The 21,823-nt window shown below is 50.2% G+C and overlaps 6 protein-coding genes across 6 annotated transcripts; 3 read left to right on the plus strand and 3 right to left on the minus strand.

Moving 5' to 3' along the window:
* Positions 1-2,468: 2,468 nt before the first annotated feature.
* On the plus strand, positions 2,469-7,245 carry BDQ94DRAFT_158958 (FAD/NAD(P)-binding domain-containing protein; the record flags this gene model as incomplete). Its single annotated transcript, XM_026769019.1, has 10 exons — positions 2,469-2,602; positions 2,682-3,264; positions 3,319-3,687; positions 3,748-4,088; positions 4,576-4,748; positions 4,810-4,892; positions 4,958-5,214; positions 5,265-6,131; positions 6,179-6,410; positions 6,457-7,245. The coding sequence occupies 10 exons, from the start codon at positions 2,469-2,471 to the stop codon at positions 7,243-7,245; spliced, it is 3,828 nt and encodes a 1,275-aa protein (XP_026627627.1).
* A 1,353-nt stretch (positions 7,246-8,598) lies between these two features.
* Positions 8,599-9,607, plus strand: BDQ94DRAFT_169520 (4-hydroxybenzoate octaprenyltransferase; the record flags this gene model as incomplete). The annotated part of the gene is made up of 2 exons (XM_026771312.1): positions 8,599-8,846; positions 8,911-9,607. The coding sequence occupies 2 exons, from the start codon at positions 8,599-8,601 to the stop codon at positions 9,605-9,607; spliced, it is 945 nt and encodes a 314-aa protein (XP_026627628.1).
* Positions 9,608-10,340: 733 nt separating this feature from the next.
* BDQ94DRAFT_169521 (uncharacterized protein) lies at positions 10,341-11,659 on the minus strand (the record flags this gene model as incomplete). The annotated part of the gene is made up of 4 exons (XM_026771313.1): positions 10,341-10,536; positions 10,618-11,216; positions 11,358-11,453; positions 11,543-11,659. The coding sequence occupies 4 exons, from the start codon at positions 11,657-11,659 to the stop codon at positions 10,341-10,343; spliced, it is 1,008 nt and encodes a 335-aa protein (XP_026627629.1).
* A 1,545-nt stretch (positions 11,660-13,204) lies between these two features.
* BDQ94DRAFT_169522 (SDR family NAD(P)-dependent oxidoreductase) lies at positions 13,205-14,058 on the plus strand (the record flags this gene model as incomplete). Its single annotated transcript, XM_026771314.1, has 2 exons — positions 13,205-13,779; positions 13,869-14,058. 2 exons carry the CDS (start codon positions 13,205-13,207, stop codon positions 14,056-14,058), a joined length of 765 nt encoding a protein of 254 aa, XP_026627630.1.
* A 322-nt stretch (positions 14,059-14,380) lies between these two features.
* BDQ94DRAFT_21338 (endo 1,5-alpha-arabinase) lies at positions 14,381-15,949 on the minus strand. The gene is made up of 4 exons (XM_026775243.1): positions 14,965-15,949; positions 14,724-14,911; positions 14,645-14,673; positions 14,381-14,593 (listed from the first exon to the last, which is right to left on the minus strand). Exons 1-4 carry the CDS (start codon positions 15,774-15,776, stop codon positions 14,507-14,509), a joined length of 1,116 nt encoding a protein of 371 aa, XP_026627631.1. The 5' UTR covers positions 15,777-15,949; the 3' UTR covers positions 14,381-14,506.
* Positions 15,950-17,989: 2,040 nt separating this feature from the next.
* BDQ94DRAFT_21357 (putative C6 transcription factor) lies at positions 17,990-21,285 on the minus strand. Its single transcript, XM_026775244.1, has 5 exons — positions 20,115-21,285; positions 18,737-20,015; positions 18,384-18,685; positions 18,233-18,319; positions 17,990-18,170 (listed from the first exon to the last, which is right to left on the minus strand). The coding sequence occupies exons 1-5, from the start codon at positions 20,772-20,774 to the stop codon at positions 18,093-18,095; spliced, it is 2,406 nt and encodes an 801-aa protein (XP_026627632.1). The 5' UTR covers positions 20,775-21,285; the 3' UTR covers positions 17,990-18,092.
* Positions 21,286-21,823: the final 538 nt, after the last annotated feature.

Consider the following 21,823-nt stretch of genomic DNA (forward strand, 5'->3'; position numbering starts at 1 on the left):
AACGCCGCATATTGCTTGAACACTCTATCACCTTTCTGGATACCTTACAAAATTTGATATAAATTGATTTCTAAGTATATACTAGACTCGAACTTGGGTCCAAGCCCATATTGACTACCATTGACTTTCGTGATCTGGCCGAAACAGGGTCGAGAAGGAATCCCGTCTCTCATTCAGTATTCCCTGGATTTCAAGTCATCACTTCATACTATTGAGTATGGCGCAAGATGGGTTCACCGTGAGCATACATTGGCACATAACCCTTGGTTGCGCAGGGAACCCCTGCCAAAGGAATGTAGGGCATGAAACGCACCTGAGCCGGTGAGGTGATGCTTCGGAATAGATTGCGATCATTGGAAAACCGCCTGGCAGTAAGCAATTGGTCTGTCAGAGATATCAACCCATGTTGAAGGGATAAATCTCATGTTGATCTGACGAGTCTGACCCGGAGTATCGCAAGATCGGTAGCTGATTGATTCGACCACGACCAATTGATATCCCATGCCCAAGAATCTTCGAGTGCGGCGCACATACATCCAGTTGGTTCTTCTATACGTCAATACAATATAGGTCTCTTGCATCAAGTTGCTGAACCTTGAGTTTCATGTTCATCCCGCCTACTAGGATCAGTCGCGCTGTGACTGTGTGCCAAGTGCCCTGTGAAACCAACTGAGAATCCAATCAAAGGGATGCCCTCGTTGGCTGTAGGACAGCGAATTCCAAGAAAAGTTGACTTTCGACCCTAAAGGCTTTACGTACCTTAGCTGGCTTATCAATACATACGCCTGTTGAACCCTTATGGCATGCTCCACACGTAAATGGATACTTTCCCTCTATCTGGCATCAGACTGAGTCTGATTGCGTGTTTTCTTACAATTGAAAGGGAAGACTAAAACCAACGGCTACATTTATCGAAAAGGCCACCGATACCAAGATATGCCACATTCTGGAACTTTCGGTTTTAGATCTGCCTTGTTAGCAAGAGTTCGGTTGCAATTAGAAATACACCAATCTTGTCAAACCAAGCCTTCCAGACGTCACGCAGATACAAGTTTATCGAAGGCAAGTGGAAATTCACTCAAGACCAAATTTTAGGCCCCGGGAACTGCCATGAAGGCCACAGGTGTTTCAGGTTTATTATTGAAGGATCATCCTCACGTGCTGGAGGCCAGCCTAAATAGCCTTCTTGGCTAATCAAAGGCAACACAGCGCAACGGTGCCCAAGTGTGATGAGCGGCTGATCTTCTTCGGGCCTAGTTACTCTAGTTGTGACTACGGGCAGGCTTACGATAGCATGAAAACAGACCGGACTGTCGGGCTTTGTCAGCGGATAAGTCATTTCCCTTGAGAATGCCTGAAGATGGCGACTTGTTCAGGAGACACTGGACTGGTGATGATGAATCTTTTGCGAGAAGGTTGAACCTCGGAAGTATGTTTAGAGTACCAAAGGTTGGTGACCAGGCATACGACTGTTCAACTTGGAGAGGGGACGAGGTGCAATGTAGTCCACAGTTCTGCAAAACCATTGGTGTTCATCAGCCCATGTCGCCATGTTGCACAATATTCGCTGGTATCAACGTTTACCCTTCTCTGGGGTTGTTTTAACAGCCCAGCAACTCGCAGCAGGTTTCGTGGAGCCACACTATGTTCACGCATCTGAAATGGTTGTATCAGCTGGCTCCACCACCCGGGGCAAACATAGCATGGTGTACTATAACAAGGAGATCTGCTAACCCTACTAGAAATCACTTGTGCTTGCCAGCTCACTGTTCTACGATCTTTGAGCACACCCAATGACGACGATTCCACTCTATACAAGAGTCGAGTATAAAAAAAAATAATCAAAGAGCACTGATATTGCGCATCGCTCAACACGGCCAGGTGAGCTGTGATCCAAGAATCGCTCTTGAGAGTGTCTCGGAGTCTTTCCGAGGTCAATCAACTTCCATCACAATTGCAGATGGAGACTGAAGAGACTCACAGCCATGCCATAAGCTGATTGGCCGCGTTGCTTTAAAAAGGATTGGTCATGTGTTCGACTGACCAATGGAAGTACTTATTTTACTGACTAATTTTATTCACGTGACTGGAGGCTGAGATGGACCAGTCAGCGTCGAGGATGCGGAAAAATGCGATAATCGAAAAGTGAACCGTGCTTCGGACCCCCAATGATTAGGTTTCATCGCTTATAAGCAGCAGGAAAGAAAGATTTGGGATAGGAGCTTCTGTGAGTACAATCTTGCTGTATAGAGATGGGCAAAAGGATGATACGCGCTCATGTCGGTTTGTTACTGGCCTCTGCTGACGCCATCCGCGCCATGATTGGCATCAAGATAGCCGCCTGGAATAAGCAACTGACCCCCTGCAACCCAGAATAACTTGAACCACCAACCCTGAGGGTGAGCAAATCCTATAGCTATAAAACACCTGGTTTGCAAAACACCGACGCGTTAGAGTTCAGCGTCAGAATGTCCCCAATCAAAAGCGTGGCTGTCATTGGCACGGGGCCTGCCGGCGCCATTGCCGTGGACGCCCTGATGCAGGAGAAAGCATTTGACAGGGTCCGTGTGTTCGAGAGACAAGAGAAAGCTGGTGGGTGCTGGTATGTCTACACAGCTGCTACCAGAGGTTTTGGGAGCAACCTTTCCTGGTTCTCGTGGCCGATAGTTAATCGACACTAGGGTATCGCGAAACGAGAAACAGGTGCCCTTGGATGTCGATAAGCTTTCCACAAGGACGGCGGATGCTCCTATCCCTATTCCGTCCGAATTGCCTGCATCCACACCAGCATTGGCCCAGCATCGCTTTACTGACTCCCATATCTACCCGAACTTGCACACCAATGTGGATGCCTCGACCATGGAGTACTCGCAGGAGTCGATCCCGGCTATCCGGTCGGAGATGTCAATTGCGTTGCATGGACCTGACACCCCTTTCCGCCATCACACAGTGATCCGCCAGTACATTGAGGATCTCCTGAACCGCAATGGCTATCAAGATCTTGTAGAATACAACACGACCGTGGAACGTGCGGTCAAAAACCCCAAGACCGGTAAATGGGAACTGATATTGCGCCGGGCCGGCAAGCCTGGTGGGTATGATTACTGGTGGAGTGAGAGTTTTGATGCACTGGTGGTTGCCTCGGGGCACTACTCTGTGCCTTTTATCCCCTCTATCCCCGGCCTGAAAGAATGGATCGGCAAATACCCAGAGAATGTGTTGCACACGAAGCAGTATCGCGGTCCCGAACGCTATCGCGGAAAGGTATGATGATGCCTAGTCGCCCAATTCTATACAGTTGATACTAATAGCCTATAGAAAGTCATCACCGTTGGAGCTTCGGTGTCTGCCGCAGATACCGCGGTCAGTCTGATCGGCTCTGCGCAATCCCCCATCCACGCTGTGGTTCGCGGTCGGTATAACCCTTACTTTGGGGATTGGGCTTTCAGACACCCTTCTATCAGTCGTAAACCGCCAATTTCGCGCGTTGAAAGTGGAAATGGTCAGCGGACGGTGTACTTTGAAGATGGAACCTCGGTCTCGGATGTGGACTATATCATCTTCGGAACGGGCTTCACCTGGGCATTGCCATACCTGCCGGATATCCCGACTAGAAATAACCGTGTTCCGGATCTGTACTTGCACATCTTCCATCAAAGCGATCCAACCCTTGCCTTTTTAGGAGCGGTATGTACCCAAACTCGCAGTGTTGCGCATACAAATGACCCAGGCTAACATCTGACTCAGGTTGGCGCTGGATTGACTTTCAAGATTTTCGAATGGCAGGCCGTGGCTGCCGCGCGAGTCCTGGCTGGCAAGGCCCAATTGCCACCCTTGGAGGAACAGCAGAAATGGGAACAAGATCGGATCGCAAAGAAGGGTGATGGACCCGCGTTCAGCACCATCAACCCGGACTTCCGGGAGTATTTCGAGACTCTTCGTCAATTGGCGGGCGAGCCCAAGGCAGGCGAGCCGGGGCGTGTCCTGCCTCCGTTTGAACAGGAGTGGCTAGATGTGTTCAATGCTGGACATGAGCGCCGGATTCGGATGTGGCAGAAGGCCAATGAAGCGGCGGCGAAGAGTAAACTGTAATACAAATCTGGTTCAGGATTTGGTGAAATGGGCTGGTCTTTGACACTAGCATAGCGCTTATTGTTTATAGACACGATATTTAGGCTATATACTAGACCGGGTCCACATGGATCCCCGCATCTCCGTTTCGTATCCTGCTTAACTCCGTTTGCATCCTTCCATTAATCAAGCACAATCATGCCACAATATCCCCGCATCACCTCGTGGGACATTCGTCCAGTCCTGCGAAAAGCAAGCATTTTATCGGAATCCGGTTCTGCCGATCTGCAGGCTAACGGGGCTACAGCGGACGGTTTCTATCCTCCTGAGAAAGTCCTCCAATAGAGGCACAGTCCACCTCGGTTTTAATGCAGGTAGCTGCAGCCAATATATTTCTTCTCGGCTCTTCCCCCATCATTCGACAGTTTGATCAACTCATAAATTGCTGGGTCGACCATGACGGCGATAAAATGGCTCCCTTTCCCCTTTTCCACTGCACTTCAGCACTCGATTCCAAGCAGCCAGCTCACACAGAATGCTCATCTCTGGATCATCAGCGGCCTTCTGTGCATTGGCTTTGCCTTTTGCGGCGGCCAAGTCGTTATGGTCTGATTCCCCAGGAAATTATAGTAGCTTCATAACCACTGCATTTCCTCTAGGAAATGGACGATTGGGGGGTAAGCTCTTTAAGCAAGGCCTCAAGAAATTATTATGATCGGATACTGAATGTTTCAAAAGCCATGCCTATAGGTTCCTACGACAAGGAAATTGTCAATCTCAATGTCGACTCGTTATGGCGTGGAGGGCCTTTTGAAAGTCCGGTGCGTGGGAGCGTGTACCCGCGTTTTCCTCCTAAGGCTATAGAAATACTGAGAGAACAATATAGACATACTCAGGAGGAAATCCAAATGTTTCAAAGGCGGGTGCACTTCCTGGTATCAGGGAATGGATATTCCAAAATGGAACAGGCAACGTCTCTGCGCTGCTGGGCGAGTATCCGTACTACGGATCGTACCAGGTGTTGGCAAATCTGACCATCGACATGGGCGAATTGAGCGATATTAACGAATACCGTCGGAACTTGGACTTGGATTCGGCTCTTTACTCGGACCATTTCAGCACCGGCGAGACCTATATCGAAAGGTAATAAGCTGCTTCTACGGTCCAATGGATCGATTGCTGACAGATAATAGGGAGGCATTCTGCTCCTATCCGGATAATGTCTGCGTCTACAGACTCAGCTCAAACTCATCACTACCTGAGATTACCTTTGGACTGGAGAACCAGCTTACGTCGCCTGCCCCGAATGTCAGCTGCCACGGGAATAGCATCAGCCTTTATGGCCAGACTTACCCTGTTATCGGGATGATCTACAACGCCAGGGTGACGGTCGTCGTTCCCGGATCAAGCAATACGTCTGATCTCTGCTCTTCGTCAACTGTCAAAGTGCCAGAGGGTGAAAAAGAGGTTTTCCTTGTATTTGCTGCCGACACCAACTATGAAGCCTCCAACGGGAATTCCAAAGCCAGCTTTTCGTTCAAAGGGGAGAACCCGAACATGAAAGTCCTCCAAACGGCGACCGATGCTGCCAAAAAGTCCTACTCTGCACTCAAGTCATCTCATGTCAAGGATTACCAAGGCGTTTTCAACAAATTTGCCCTTACTCTTCCAGATCCCAATGGCTCAGCCGACCGTCCAACTACCGAGCTTCTGTCGTCCTACAGTCAGCCTGGAGACCCCTACGTGGAGAATTTGCTCTTCGACTACGGTCGCTACCTGTTCATATCATCATCGCGACCAGGATCCCTGCCGCCAAACTTGCAGGGTCTCTGGACGGAGTCGTATTCTCCTGCTTGGAGCGGTGACTACCATGCCAATATTAACCTACAGATGAACCACTGGGCCGTTGACCAAACAGGACTAGGGGAGCTGACTGAGCCCCTCTGGACATACATGGCTGAGACATGGATGCCTCGAGGCGCGGAGACAGCAGAGTTGCTGTATGGCACCTCGGAAGGTTGGGTGACGCATGACGAGATGAACACATTTGGACACACAGCGTGAGTATCTCGAAAGCCTTCAAATCTGCGGCACTGACGCAGATTAGCATGAAAGATGTCGCACAATGGGCCGACTACCCTGCTACAAATGCATGGATGTCACATCATGTATGGGACCACTTCGACTATTCTCAGGACAGTGCCTGGTATCGCGAAACAGGCTACCCCATTCTCAAAGGAGCAGCCCAATTCTGGCTCTCTCAGCTTGTGAAAGATGAGTACTTCAAGGACGGCACCCTAGTTGTAAACCCCTGCAACTCACCCGAGCATGGGCCTACAGTAAGTTCCCAACAAAGTCTTCCAAACTAAACAGCTAACGCCCCAGACCTTCGGCTGCACCCACTACCAACAACTAATCTGGGAACTGTTCGACCACGTCCTCCAAGGCTGGACCGCCTCCGGCGACGACGACACCTCCTTTAAGAACGCCATCACCTCCAAATTCTCCACCTTAGACCCAGGCATCCACATCGGCTCATGGGGCCAAATTCAAGAATGGAAGCTCGACATCGACGTCAAAAACGACACCCACCGGCACCTCTCCAACCTCTACGGCTGGTACCCAGGCTACATCATCTCCTCCGTGCACGGCTCCAATAAAACCATCACCGACGCCGTCGAAACAACCCTCTATTCCCGCGGCACCGGCGTCGAAGACTCCAACACCGGCTGGGCCAAGGTATGGCGTAGTGCCTGCTGGGCGCTCCTCAATGTCACAGACGAAGCATACTCCGAGCTCTCGCTTGCAATTCAGGATAACTTTGCCGAAAACGGATTCGATATGTACTCCGGATCACCTCCATTTCAGATCGATGCTAATTTCGGGCTTGTGGGAGCGATGGTTCAGATGCTTATCAGGGACTCGGACCGTTCTAGTGCGGATGCGAGTGCTGGGAAAACGCAGGATGTGCTTCTTGGGCCGGCGATTCCCGCGGCGTGGGGAGGTGGGAGTGTTGATGGACTGAGACTAAGGGGTGGTGGTGTCGTGAGTTTCAGTTGGAATGATAGTGGAGTGGTTGATTCCTGCAAGGCGGATCTTTCTGCGAGAGGCAGTGATGTCTCGCAAGTGAAATTCTATGTTGCGGGTGGTAAGGCGATTAATTGTTCGTCATGAGAGCTCCCTTCCTGTACTATCTGAGTGATAGGAATTGGGCGCTGGCCCTGCTAATGTCAACCATGAGTACTAGTCTATATGATAGTGATTCAATAGGACCACCCTTTCTCTAATCAAACCACAACCACGAGCGGGGTACTTAGCAACCATACCCAGCCTCTCATCCACGTGCAGATTACTATCAAATGGGCCTAGGTCAGGTGCGGGATATGGTACAATATCCATAGCAGAAACTTGGATCACTCTCCACAGCAGAGGTCTCGTGCCAAACCCCGGTCTGTCGTGGCATGAACAACTCAAGCGAGGATCGCCATCATGGATGAGCAGCGTCGCACCAATCTGCCTGGGGGCTTATCCCCGCTTGATCAGCGGTGCAGGGAAAGGGAGCTTACTGTAGAAATGAGCCAACAAGTAGTACTTTAGCTGTCACTAGTGCCAGGTATCTTGCAGGATAAGCTGCATCCGGAATGAGGGGAAGTCGAGTGATTTGCTCATCATCAAGTCTGCGAGGAGGGCGGATTCTTTTCAGATGAGGCTCGCTGGGCAAGCATAACGTGGCTATGATACGAATGCAAACGAAATAGGGTGAGAGCGGGATCACTTGTTGATCAGGGTTTGGAATGCTGGTTGCAGGTTGTTGGTCGTGGTAGGTGTGGGATGAAAGGGAGGGGGATTATTGATTTCTTTTTCTGGCGGGGCGAATTGGTGTGCAAATGCATGATCACATTGCAGAGACAAGAAAAAGCAATATGTCACTCCCCTCATGTTCTTTATCTGACATGGCTTTCAGACCCGTCGGATCTGCAGCCACAGCTGTAATGGGCGTCTTCTTCTTCATGGAAACCAACCCGTGGTTGAGTTAAAAGTCACAGGCTTATTTTCAAGATTATTCGCAGCATCGCAGCATCGCCTCATGAGATTTGGCCAACAGAGGAAAATGAATTTCCGTAAGCATAAGCAATTGGTAACATTTTATGGCTTCGAAATCTGCACCCAAGGGCGGTTATTGTAACGAAGAAGGGTCACAGCGAATGATTGAATATCCACTGATCCGAAAACGTGCACTGCGGGGCTCTAAGTGACAAGTCGAGCCTTTTTGGATATCAAGATTTACTAATATGTAGAATGTGCTCGATGCAGGCATGAGCAAGGCATGGATGATCTGCCGGAGTATCTACTCGGGCAAAAGAAAAACCCCACACCAGTACTAATACCCCCAATCCTATTTTATTAACTTTGAAATCAAATTTAAGAGTCATGAGTGAAATTGGTCTTCATTCAAAAACAACCGCGTCTCATCGAATACTAAGTGTGTTCTTTCGCTGTGCGTGACTTGACGTGAAAATCAACATCATGGATGTCGCGGGAAAACTGATACCAGAGACCGATATGTTGGATGACTGCACACACAAGCGCTTCCGCGCTATTTGGGAGATGGGTCGCCTCCATACTCGCGAAACCTGGCTGTCGGTAATTCCAGCCGTGTGGGGAGCGAGTATTGGTGCAAAGGCAGGCAGGACGGATGGATGGTCATTTGCCTGGGTTCTGTTTGGCATCTGGGCAAGTGCAACGGTCTCTCATGCCGCATTTTGTACATGGAAGTGAGCATAGCATACCTCTCCCTCGAATTGTTCTATGTAAATAGCTACTAACCAAAGCGACCAGTGACATCTGTGATGTCGAATATGACAGACAAGTTGAACGATGCAAAGGCAGGCCGCTACCATCCGGGCTCATCTCCGTCAAAGAGGCCACTTTCTTCTTTCTCTGTTGGATACTTCTCACCCTGGGGACTACCTGGTATACACTAGGACCACAGGCGACTCTGTGTACCACACCTGCGTGGCTACTGGGCTTGATCTATCCCTTTATGAAGCGGGTCATGCCCTTCCCTCAGCTCGTGGTCGGTCTCTCTGTTGCCAGTGGTGTTATGCCGGGGTATGTCTCTGTTCGGGGGATTCTCGAGTTCAACGGGTCGGTTCTAGCTCTGTTTGGGGCAACCGCCTGCTGGATTATCTTTCTTGACACCGCCTACGCCGTTCAAGATATGCTCGACGATGCGAAATGCGGAGTCCAGTCGCTTGCGGTGTTCCTGGGAAAGCGTGTCCGAATGTTCCTTGCGCTGGCTGCTGTCATTACTATTGCATTCTTCTCTACGGCTGTTTTACTGAGCAATCTCTCTCTATTTACCTGGATCTTCGGTGTCGGGGTATGGGCAGCCAGCATGATACGGAGCATATTTCTATTGGATCTCAATGTCTGCGCGTCTGGGGGACGTGTGTTCAGGTCTAACATTGAATCCGGCTTTTATCTTACGGTAGTTACACTTGTGGAAGGGTATCTTCAAGCGTGCTTTTCTTGAGAGATTGCAGTTTAATTCTCTCATTTCTATGTCTTTTTAAATAACAATATCACTGTTGCTTGCGAAAATTGGATGTGGATGGACTGGCTCAACCCGGTGTTTAGCCTTATCGAACACGAAGACTTTTCTGCTCAATTCCATCATGGTCTTCGCCTTATCTGCTCTTCCAGTCTAAGTTTATACCAATTCTTCTCTTACTATCGTTGATCTAGCGCAATGTCAATACTAGCCGAACTCTTGAAGTATTTGTTTCTTCCACCAGAGCGTGCTCCCGGGCTGAAAGCCGGTCCTTGCACAATAACAGGGATGCTGGAAGGAGAGGAGGTCCGTAGAAACTTGGAGCTCTGTCTGGATTTACAGACAGTCGATATGGGTTCACTGGTAGAGTAATGATGAAGTCAATATTAGTGAAGGTGAAAGAGTGCCATTACCCTAAGCTGATGATGAAGACTTCATCAATTGAGTTAGTAGTATCATCAAGTGATGGAATATAGAATTAGTGTTGAGTATCATGGATACTCCTAGTGCTACTTTCCATATGGATATCTACGCTGAAGTATGGAGTAGTAGGAAGATTTCTACACTGTCTACAGGCTTATAATAGGGAGCTACATGCCCAATACAAATTTAGATCTTAAGGTCGATTAGATATTCATAGATCTTCTTTTTAATTAACTGTAAATATAAGGCACTATTTCATGCAGGAGTCTATATTTGGCAACCTGGTAACTTTTTATGGATCAACGACTAGCAGATCATCCAGCTCGAATTCCACCTCCCGCCCTTGAGCCTCCAGCTCCAGATATCCAGGTGCACTCTGCTCGATAATGCGGACGCAGAGGTCCCGACATCCGTAACCCGGGAAGAGGAACTTGTTGTTCAGTCGGGTTGACTCCAAGAGCTCGAGGATGGGAAGGTTCATGTCCAAGCTATATCGATCTCATTAATCAAGCAAGGTCTCATCAGAAGACGAGAAGTCAGCAGCAATGTTTGGGAAAGAAGGAACGTACGGTTCATTATACTGCGGCGGGCCCCCGATCCCCGACTCGGCAATCTCGTCCAGGTCCTTCCCCAGGACCTGCTCGAAGGTCATGGTTTGCCCCATATTCCAGGGTCGACGGAGGGTCGAGACGCGGACGTCGCCATTGGAGCCATACTCCACCAGGGTGAGGCGCCCCGTGGCCAGCCCCGGCGCATCGATGACGAACCACGTGAGGTCCGGCCCGTCGGCGAATACCACCGTGCCCTGGCGGGTCATGGAGATAGCGCGGTAATCCGCCGGGGCGAGATACAGCGCCGGGAGGACCTCGCTGAGGGTGGTGGTGGCTGTGGCCGCCGGAGGGCAGCCAAGCAGCTCTGGAATGTGGCAGCGGGGGGCGTCGCCCGCCCCACGCAGGTCGAAGGGGTGCCGCCTGCTCCATTCATCTTGGTGGACGTATAACAGAATAAGAAACTTCACGAGGTGGATGTAGCTGCGCGGATGGGTCTCCCGGTTTATTGGGGCCAAACACAAGAAGCGTTTGTTGGGTCTCGGGGTGAGCTGCGAGAGTACCTGGGCCGGGTAGTCGACAGCCGAGGTAGTATATCCTGCGGAACGACTGTGGTAGGACTGCGGCAGTGTTACCCTTCAATCTTCTTCTTCCTCTTTTTCCACTCATGCTGATTCATGCTGAAGATGAAGAAGGCAAGAGAGGGACAGATAAGAGGATGACAAGAGGAAGAATCTGGAGACTTCTGGGGTTATACGGACCTCGCGGAACTCCTGGCTTGCGGTAGCCCATTTCTCGATTAGGGCTCGTCGTTGGCGAAGCCCATCTTCGGTATTTGACGTCGGGTGGGATTCTTCCTGCAGCCGGCGAAAAAGTGATTGGAAACCGTCAGTGCGACATATCATGATAGGAATGTGTGCTTCCGCAGAATCCCCTCTACCCGTACGAATAGCAACCATCCCTTGGCCTCTTCCGCGAGCTCTTCCGGGCCCAAATCTGTCAGATGCAGGCGGATTTGTGGAATTCCCGCCGGCCAGGATACTTCTGACATCCGCTGTGACATTCTGGACTGGAATTTCTGGGTGTGAGAATCGGATTGCGAAGCTTGTAGCGCGAGAAGAAAAGAAGGAAAACGGGTGAAAGCATTCATTCCGCCAGTCCACCGAGTTTACATAAATTTCATAGGGAAGAAAGGGTCCATCAAAAAGGAATACAAAACATTACAAGACCCTTCCGGTATTTCACTAGTGCAATGTTGATTGTGGGTCCTGATTCTCGACTGTCCGAGGTCACAGAGTACGGGCTGGCCCCAGAGCATGTCTTTGGGTAGGCGCAGTTTTCGAGAAGTGTAGATTGAACGGGTGCTGTCTAAAATTCTCTGGGGGGTTGGGGTTTGCTGCTCGGCTCTCTCAAAGTCTGTTAGAATCGACTCATCGTCAATGCCAAGCATGATGTTTGAGGGTTTGATATCTATATTCTCACACTATTTTAGCAACGATTGTTTTGTGATTTGCTGGAAATGAGGGAATATACCGGTATGAACAATGTTCGCTTTCCTATGAAGAAAGTCAAGTGCCCGGAGGATACATTTCAAGGTTTCTTTAAGTAGAAACTCGCCCAGTCTTCGGGAGCTGGAAAGCATTCGCAGCTCGTGTAGAGACATATGCATTGGTGGATGCACCTAGCATGATAGATAGATAGATGGATGGATGGATGGATAGATAGATACATAGATAGATTAGATTACAATCTCACCGGGAAGAATCAGGAATTATTCCTCCAGTTCATACGATCGATGTTGCAAGGGGAACCTGAGAGGAGGAACTCAGCGAGGGCGCTACTAGAGGATCCGTGGTTGAATTCGGCTTCACATTCATAGCAGCTAGTTGAATAGATGTACCGCCCGGATATGTACTAATTCAAGAGATTGCTGACACAATTAGTTAAGATTAGCATAGAGTTCTAGTCAAGACGAAGCAGGCTAGAATGACAAGATGGTGTGAGGAGCAGATGCATATATGATCGATGCGGAGTTTCACGGTGATGGATTTGATTTCTTATCACATAGAGGCTGCTGCTGCTGCTGCTGCTGCTGCTGCCGCCGTACTGGATAAGTCGATGGGATATAATTTGGGTAGACTTCTAAGCCTACTAATTGTAGCAAAGTATGATCACAGGTAACGAGGTACTAAATATGCACTACGACCTACTTCATTGCTTAGTCTAGTTTTATCTCCGAATGTTAACTACCCTCTCGGTTCGCGTTTATCCGATTTAGCCGGTTTGGCAATGCTGATTTGTGGCAATAACTAGGGACTGGCCCATGCTTTAACAATATATTCTAATTCTAGTTCTATCATGTGTTCATCCATCTCTTGTCGGAGTATTCCCGAGTCTGTAACTCCGAAACGGGTATATAACCCCCTCTTCTTCGCTCCGGATTCCGGTGCGGGGTAAGAACTATAACTCTCAGAGTGCATCAATACATAACTGGAAACAAACCGTATATATCCTCATAATATCAACAAAATCAAGATCATATCAACAGAAATCATATAAGAAAAAACATATCGACACAATCATACCAACAACAAATCATAATAGCATCATGTCATCATCATCATCATTCACAGACAAAGTCTATACCATAACCGGCCTCTCAGGCATTGGCCTCGCCGTGGCACGTCAACTCCACGCCCAAGGAGCTCGTCTCTCTCTTGCGGATATATCCGAATCCGCGCTGCAGCACGCACGGGCCCAGCTCCCCAACGCCACCGATGAGAACGTTCTCACCAGAGTCGTTGATGTTGGATCCTGCTCGTCTGTGGAAGACTGGATCGATGCCACGGTTCGTCATTTTGGCCGGCTCGACGGCGCGGCAAACATGGCGGGCATGATTGGGAGTAAGCATGGCACGGGCTCGTTGTTGGAGCAGGATGATGCAGAGTGGGATATGTTGTTGAGGGTGAATTTGTCCGGGGTGATGTATTGCATGCGGGCGCAGATAAGGGCTATTCAGGGGACGAGTAAGACGGGGAGTATTGTTAATGCGGCGAGTATTCAGGGTCTTAGGGGCTTTGCGTTGCATGCTGCGTATTCGGCGACTAAGCATGGGGTGGTTGGGTTGACGAGGAGTGTGGCTAAGGAGGTGGGGCCGGAAATTAGGGTTAATTCTGTTGCGCCGTGAGTGTTGCCCCCTTCCCTCTTTCTTCATTTCGTTCCGGTTACTTGGTTTGGGGGCTTGTTGGTGGCGCTGACGGTGGTTTGTGTAGTGGGTCGATTCAGACGCCGTTGTTGGACAGGGCCACGGCCATTCAAGGAGGGTTCACACCCACGCCGACGGTGATGCCGCGCGTGGGAACGCCTGACGAAGTCGCCCATTCGGTGCTGTTCTTGCTCAGTGATGCCTCGTCGTATACCACGGGCACGGCCCTGAATGTGGATGGTGGATGGGACCCGTAATCCTGCTGGATCTGTGGTGGGGATAGATCATGTCTGTGCAGTTTAGTTGCTCCATCGAGGAGTTCAAACCAACTTGTTGGTTTCAGATATACCAATCGAGCAATGTGTTGGCCCCATGTTGGTTCCTGCAGGATCGGACCCTGAGATTTGGCCCCATTTGGCCAGGAACAGGCAGTGCGAGACGACTTGGCGGACATCGGTGGACGCTAGAAGAGGCGCAGATTCAACTGTAGAGCCAAAGGAATGCACCAATGACTAGCGCAACGAATAGAACAATGAGCTTGTTGCCAGTATAGTGGGTAGGGAGTATCAGCAAGATTAGACAGCACATACACAGAAGCGCTAATGAATTGAGCGAGTGGTTCGGTTGAAGAATCCGACCACTGCTTTCGTTTGATGTAGCGTTTATGCTAGATTTACTGAAGTTTCCACCTTTAGTGCCTGAGCGTTATTTGCCGCTGGCATTAACATACCCCTCGACAGCCACTGGCCATCCATTTACATAGTGCAGATAGTTCCATCCCAAGTGCGCGTCCTGTATTGCGTTAGTATCATCTTGTCAATGGATAGTTAAGGCTAGACTCACGCCCTGTGCGAAACCAGATGTAGTGTTGACTGCAAGCTCTGTTAGCTGACTTCCCAACAACAGTGGACTGTAAACGTACGATAATGGTAATATAAGACATCGGCTTCGCTGCCGTTGTTGATCAACACGCCCACACCACCCGGGGCATAGACAATTCCATGGTTGGAGCCGTAGACGATGGTACCGCCTCCCTTGAGGGTATCATGGCCATCCTTGTCCACGAAAGGACCTGTCGCACTCTTAGATCTGCCGACCCGGATGTTGTACCTGTTGTAAATGTTAGCTACCAAGTTCTCGAATAGAAGATCATGTGCACGTACTCGTCTCCCATGGGCGGAAAAGCGTGAATATCAAAGTGACAACATTTGCCGTGACTGAACCACAGGTAGTAGTAAGGCGCCTTGTAAGTCATGAAAGAGCCCTCGATAGGCTTGGACTTGGCATCGGGGATGTAGGCCAGGTTGGTCGCGTTCGGGGTCTTCGGGGTTTTGACGGAAAGGAGATCATCGGCCAATGGCACCGAGAAAATGCCATGCCAATAGCTTCCGTAAAGCAGGTGAGACTGTCCGGTCTCTTGATCGGTGATGAATGCGCCGTCAATCGCATTGGATACCGAGTAAGGATAGATGTCCGACAGGTCTCCCTTGCCGGTGTTGACGACAGCGCCATGGTCCGTCCAGTTTCCACCGACGGGAGTATCCGAAGAGGCGACTCCAATGGCGCTGTCGCGGCTGCCGTTCTCGCTGATCGCGTAGAAGCAGTAGAAGCGGTTGTCGTGCTGAATGGTCGTAGGGGCCCAAGGACGAGAGCGGTTCTGTTTTGGAATCACGCTGGAGTCGTCCAGGACGGTCCCGACCTGTTCCCAAGGCCCACTGAGGGAGCGGGCTCTGTGAATCGGAATGTGCACACCACCTTTGTACAAGTAGAAATAGCCATCATGCTGAATGACATTAGGGTCATGAGCAACGATGTTGCCCAGGTTGGGAAGGGGATAATCTTTGGTCTTAGAGAAGGACTTGGTGTCGATCCCGGCGAGTGCACTCGCCCGGGGCGCCAGTGGAACAGCGTTCACTGCATAGAGCAGGAAGAATAAAACGGAAAGCAGGGAAGGCAGCATTGTGATGCTCTTCATGGATGCTGAAATCAAAATATCTGCAGAAAAGGAGTGGCGCGAGGAGAATAGTCCTCAAAAGTTCACGGGAAAGAGTAGTGCTAGTATAGCAGAACTGACATGAATGACTGAAACGATGGGCCAGCGTCCAGCAAGAGGGGATCTGATCGGGATATATCAGTGACAAGGATCCAGGGGAATGGGGCCGGAGCGAACCGGCCCCATTGAGGATGAGGGTGTTGGAATTGGAGGACAAGGCAGATAGGGACGCAGAGCTAGACCAGGCAGCGTGCCGTGGGCGGCATGATTGGTAGTGAGAAAGACCGGGAACTGAAGCTAGTCAAGGGACTAACGGGGCCAACAAGGCTTAGCTGTATGACAGCGCAGACGCACAGAATAGCCCGCTAAGATTCGGCCCACGAGGCTGTGGGAGTAAGATTAGATGCCTGAAATCCGTTTGCAAGTGAACAACCATCATGGCGAGAGTCCCTATCAAATAAGGCGAGATAACTAGTGGTAATAGATGGAAGAGCGGATGGGATAGCAACGAAGCACGTCACCAGCGACAAAGTTGGCGAGAAATCTAGATTCGCTCATGACGGCAATCGTTCCAAGAATAGGCCCAGTCAAGCTTTCGCTTTAACCTTCACCCCAACCCGTTACACGGAATACCATTACCGCTCTCACCGGCTGTATTACCTGTACCCGCCCGATGTCTATTATATAGCCAATCAACAGCCCGGGTTGGTCAAAACCCTGCAGATCCAGATCACCCACGGCTGGTCACGACCCTGCATTCAGTGCATTGAGACGGTCTTCATACAGTCAATACCGTATAGATCGAACGGAGGATACCACAGCCGCTAAGGTAATATGCCTGCCTAAAACATAGTCTTTCTTCTCAGTGTCTCGTATTGAACCCTGACTGCAGGACGCTAGAAAATTCTGCTTCTGCTCATGGATCTTTTTCACATGGGATCAGTGATGTGGGTGGATCTACTTGGATGGGATGATTATATTGTGGCATGTTACATCCATCCTGCCTGAAGTCATTGTCTAGCAAGGCGACAGCTCTTGTCATGATATCAGTGATATCAGTGTAGGAAGAGTCAATTGTCCCCCACAACGCATCAAACTGCATAATCCTGCCTGCCACATTCGAGAAATGGCCCCGCGGGAGAGGCGTTGAGAAACCCGCTGCATCCTGTGCTGTCAGCCTGTATTCCCTATACAGAGTGGGGTATTTCTACAGAGTATCAGCCACACACAGAGTTTACTACTACCTCGGTGATAGCGACAGCGATTCATAGAAGTAAAATAGTTCACCTTAGTTCACTGTAAGGGGAACCAAATTATGTTAATCGGTAAGCTAGAGCGCTAAGTAGTCTACTACTGTAGTGTTTGTTGATCATGCTAAGCAATTAGCCCCCACGCTCAGCCTCTTGCTCGGTAGAAAACAGCATTGAGGGAAATCCGATGCAAAGCCACAGAGAACCATCGGATGGAAGCAGACTCTTCGAACGGAAATAGAAGGGCAGAGTCTCCTGTAGATCATCTTCAGCCCTGTGTTTGGTGGAAAGGGAGTAAGTGTGCATGTTCGTGGTTTCGGGGTTGAAGAGTTTATCGCTCTACCGGGGTTTGATGGTCGGATCGCAGCACTGCCTGAAGTCAATTCTACAGTGGTAACTCTCTTCGCACTCCTTACATCTCTACTCGACAATTTCTTCTACCCTACAATTTCTTTTGCCAGGTGTCAAAAAATCCATCAACCAATTGATGAGTTGGGCTCCTCATGGCAGCGACCAATACAATCAATTAGGCCGACAATAGAATACTTTTAGCATCCCTGCTTGTTATCAAACGCCCTCATGCCATGTCCGAAGTATGACTGTAGATTTCACTTCTTCACTTGCTCCTCAATCAAATATCCCACCAGGAACCGCACTCTGTGGCCCAGCAATGGCAAAATCCTTACCAGTTCTGATATCATCCGATCAACATCGCGGTCGGGGCTGTCGATCCCTCGGTCCACTTTCCCTGTCGTGTAGACGAATGACGGTTCGGCTGTTGTGTACAATGACTTATTGTTGACATCGATAATTACAAAGTGAATGTGTCCAATGATCGCCATCCTGGTTGTGTCTAATCGCTGCGCAGTTATTGTGTGGCGTCATGGTCATAGATGATCGGTGAGAGATCACGATCGTATCTGCAGATAGAGATATTGTGTTCATACAGAAAGATAATACATATTACAGTAATCCGGGGAATGGGCGTACACGGAGGTGTTGGTACAGTTACATACAGTCGTCATGATAATATAGAGGAATTTTTACATCATTGCTGCAACGTGAATCCGGTTAGGTCGCCCCAGTCGAAGGCGTCGAGGAATGGATCTAAATCTCCTCCCGGTGGCTGTCGTGTCTTGTTAGGCCATTGCTCCTGTGACAAAGATACAGAAAAAGGGATGGACTTACCATCATGCCAAATTGGGGAGTTTGCCCCATGCTCACGTCAGGGACAAACGGGGGTGCCAGTCCAGGGTTTGCATTCAAGCTGGGAACCTATCACAACCAGGTCAGTACAGACTTCATTTGCTTGGAATGTAAAGAAGACAGGAACACTCACTTGGTTGGTTTTAAAGTTGCCCAATCCCCATTCGCCTAGATGGGCGCAATTGGCGTGTCGTGTAAACAGGGTCTGCGCAAAAAGTATGACTCGCTCCACAACCTCCTGCTTGTAGATCTGCGCCTGGCTCGGCCAGAGACCTACTTTGACCAATGCGACAATGGTCGACATGAAGAAATATTCCTTAGCTCCCTTGACCACAAGGAGAAGGCGGGATTCGAGACACGTCAGGACCACCTCCACCAGGGATATCAGAGATTCAGGGAGTCCAGGGAGGGTGCGGGTTAGGAAAGTGGAGGCGCCTGCTGTATATTAGCCATCGGGTGCAAACGCATAGGAATGGCGAGACTCACCGTTAGTGATTTGCCCCTGATGTAGAAGCTCGCAGATAGTGCAGTACGCCTGCATGGTCCAGTCACCCATATTGCAGAGAGACAGCCGTTGCGAGGTTTCGCGTAAGCGCCGTTGCGTGGATAGAATCATCGACGCTACTTCTAAGCGAGCCCGAGCGGACGGTGTAAAGAGGGAGTCTTTTGGCGCCTCGATGGCGAAAGGTGTGTGTATGGATAGGAGAGTGTGTCCGATTTTGTTTTCCAGCATTGCTCGGATAAGGATTCCGCGGTGCGCGGTTTGAAAGTTGTCCACGTCTGAAGTCGGCCAGGTCGGGATCTTGGAAAGGTGTCGGTTCAATTCAAAGTCAAAGTGCAGGATATCTTCGTATCGGCAGCTAATTCGTGGGGAGTGCATTAACGCGCAGGCCTTGAGCCGCAGCGGAAGGGATTGTACGAGGACCGCTTGGAAGGAGCAATCCGTCATGACATCCAACGGCTTTGCCGTCGGAAGCTCTGTGCTGTCCTCGTGGATCTCGTCGTCATTAATGTTGAGTGCCGGGGCCGTGTCGTAATCAGCTTCCTGGATTGACGGTGGCATGCCTCGTTCGAGAGATACCTGTAGATCGATTTCAACGATCGTGGTCCATATCCGTCGGCGCATTTCCATATTGAAGACGGAGATCCTGCTATACCGGGTCGGATCCCGATGATATCCGGCCATCATGGCTTGCTTGACTAGCGTTCCCGTCGCAAGCCAAGCTTGGCTGCGTTTCATGCCATGGATGTTGAGGGCGATGATCAGCAAGGTATTCAGGCGGAGACTGGTCAACTCCGGGCGCTTGATATGCGCGTTCTCCATCCACTTCTCGGCATGCAGGACCCACTCGACGGCCGTATAACATTGCAGATGCCCCTCGCTCTTCATCTGCAGCGTCTGGAAATCGGCGAGGTTCCATGCACAAGAAAGCACTAGGAGAAGCTGCACCACAAAGATCGGCGAGACCATATCTGGCGATTCGCGCTGCGCCCAGAACGTTTCCAATTCATTGAGGAATGATGGGATGTGAAGGATCCGGTGGGTGGATTCGATGTAGGTGCAGTACAAGGTGACCAGCTCGTCCACCACTGCACGTGATGGGAGCATTGGAATCAAGGAACTTGTTGTGGGTGTGGGAAATGGCGTATTCAGAGGCTTTTTCTTCCAGACCCCTTTCCTTACTCTCATCAAGTCGGGCCGCAACGCTGACAGATGCGGACTGGCTTGACGGATCTCCTCCGCAAAGGACCTGAGGTCAGGGAACTACAGAGACATTAACATCCGGCCAATTAAGAGTCAAAATTAGGGGCCCCCTCATAGATACCGAGCTGGCAAAGATGAAGGAAGCAAGGGAAGAATTACCTGCGCGATAAGGTTGGCAAAAATGCCCGACCCATTGAAACGGGTTTTGGTCTCTTTACCTCGCATCATGATCCGAGGGGAGACGTCCAGTTGCTGCGACGGCGATGTAGGAGTCTCATCGTTATCGTCGGGGTAGGGTTGAGAGTTGTTGGAATGATGATGGGATTCGGGCGGGTGGCGGGGGCGCTGGAGCAGCTCGGTGTTGACATACGGCTCCTGGTTGACGGCGGCCTTGGGGGCACCCAAGACGGTTTCCAGAAATTTATCGCGTTTTTCCTCGACGGGATGCGAGGGATGACACCGAGAGGCCAGACTGCTTATCCCCGAGTCCGGGGTAGGGTGGGCAGTCGCCCGATCAGCCTGGGGCATTTGCACCGTGGTTGTGGGACCTCGCTCGGAGAAAACGGGCGAGGCAACTGTATTGGGTTGCTGCCAGAGGAAGCCATCCTCATAAGTGCATTTATTCGGCGTCTTGCTCTTCTGACAGCGACTGCATACGGGATACTCACGATCGCAGCGGAGTTTTCTGCTGCGACACTGCATACATGCCATGGTGCGCCTGCGACGTTTCCTCACCCGTTGCTGCTCGGGCGGGGGTTCATGGTCGGGAGGAGCAGCAACAGCGGCCCCCAAAGGCTGCTGCTGGTGAAAGTCGGCCATACTGAACGGAAGGGATACTTTTTCTTTTTTTCATCGGAGAAAACTGCTGGAGAAGGGAGTGACTTGCGAAGAAAGAGTTAGTTGGGCCCCTCTCTCAGTGATTGTCTTTGTGTATTGTTCTTTTTGTTTTTTTGTTTCGGGGGGGAGAGAGGGCAATCTTGTGTGTCCTCGGAGGGACGCCCAACAAAGCTCACTCAGTCAGTGTCAGTCGCTCACTTACTCTGGACTCTCTGTCTCACTCTCGGTCGGGGTCGGTCGGTCGGCCGCGGCAGTTCAGATAAGTAAGAGAAGAAGCGAAGTTGCTGGGCTTACGTGTTTGGCCCACCGGCCCTTTTCCCCAAAACGGGCAGCTTCTCCCGGATGGGTTTCAGACCTTCCCTGAAAGGTTAACGATCTCCGACTGAGCCGTGTGGTGGTTCTTGGGAAGATTTAGGCAGAGATCAAATCCCCTGTCTTGTTATCTGTTAAGTGTTAACCTTATCCAATTGTCTTGTTGTGTCGGCAGTGAATCGTGGGCACTGACGGATTATGACTGCTGAGGTTGCAGCCACTCCCTAAGCGGGGATTCATCGGACGGGAAGAAAATTAATGAGAAGAGAGAAAAAAAACTCTCTTCTTCCTTCCCCCTGACCGAAGTAAGACAGTCAGACAAACTCTCGAACTCAGACTGGTTCCGACAACCAGTCACTGCGCCTCGTTGGACTCCATCGCGTTAGTCATCCGAGTCACCACAGCAGCCAGATCAACTAAGTAGTTAACTAAGAATTAACTATGAGATTGAGAGGGTCTCAGGGTTCTTGCCTGTCTCAGTCTAGTGGCAGGGGTTCCAAGGGTTCCAGCGCACTTTTCTTCTTATTTGGATTTATTCTTAACTTACTATAAGCTTAACAAGGCTTGATGGGGAATGGCCCGATGTGGGAGAGTAAAACACCCCCGGGTGTGATTGCCACCAGCGGGTTCACCGAACTGTACTTGAGCTCCATAGAAGATCAATGTAGATAGTCCTTAAAAATTGTCAAGGTCTTGTCAATAGCTTAGGCAGAAAAGAA

The sequence above is a fragment of the Aspergillus welwitschiae genome (genome assembly GCF_003344945.1).
Source record: "Aspergillus welwitschiae strain CBS 139.54b unplaced genomic scaffold BDQ94scaffold_12, whole genome shotgun sequence".
NCBI classification, from domain to species: domain Eukaryota; kingdom Fungi; phylum Ascomycota; class Eurotiomycetes; order Eurotiales; family Aspergillaceae; genus Aspergillus; species Aspergillus welwitschiae.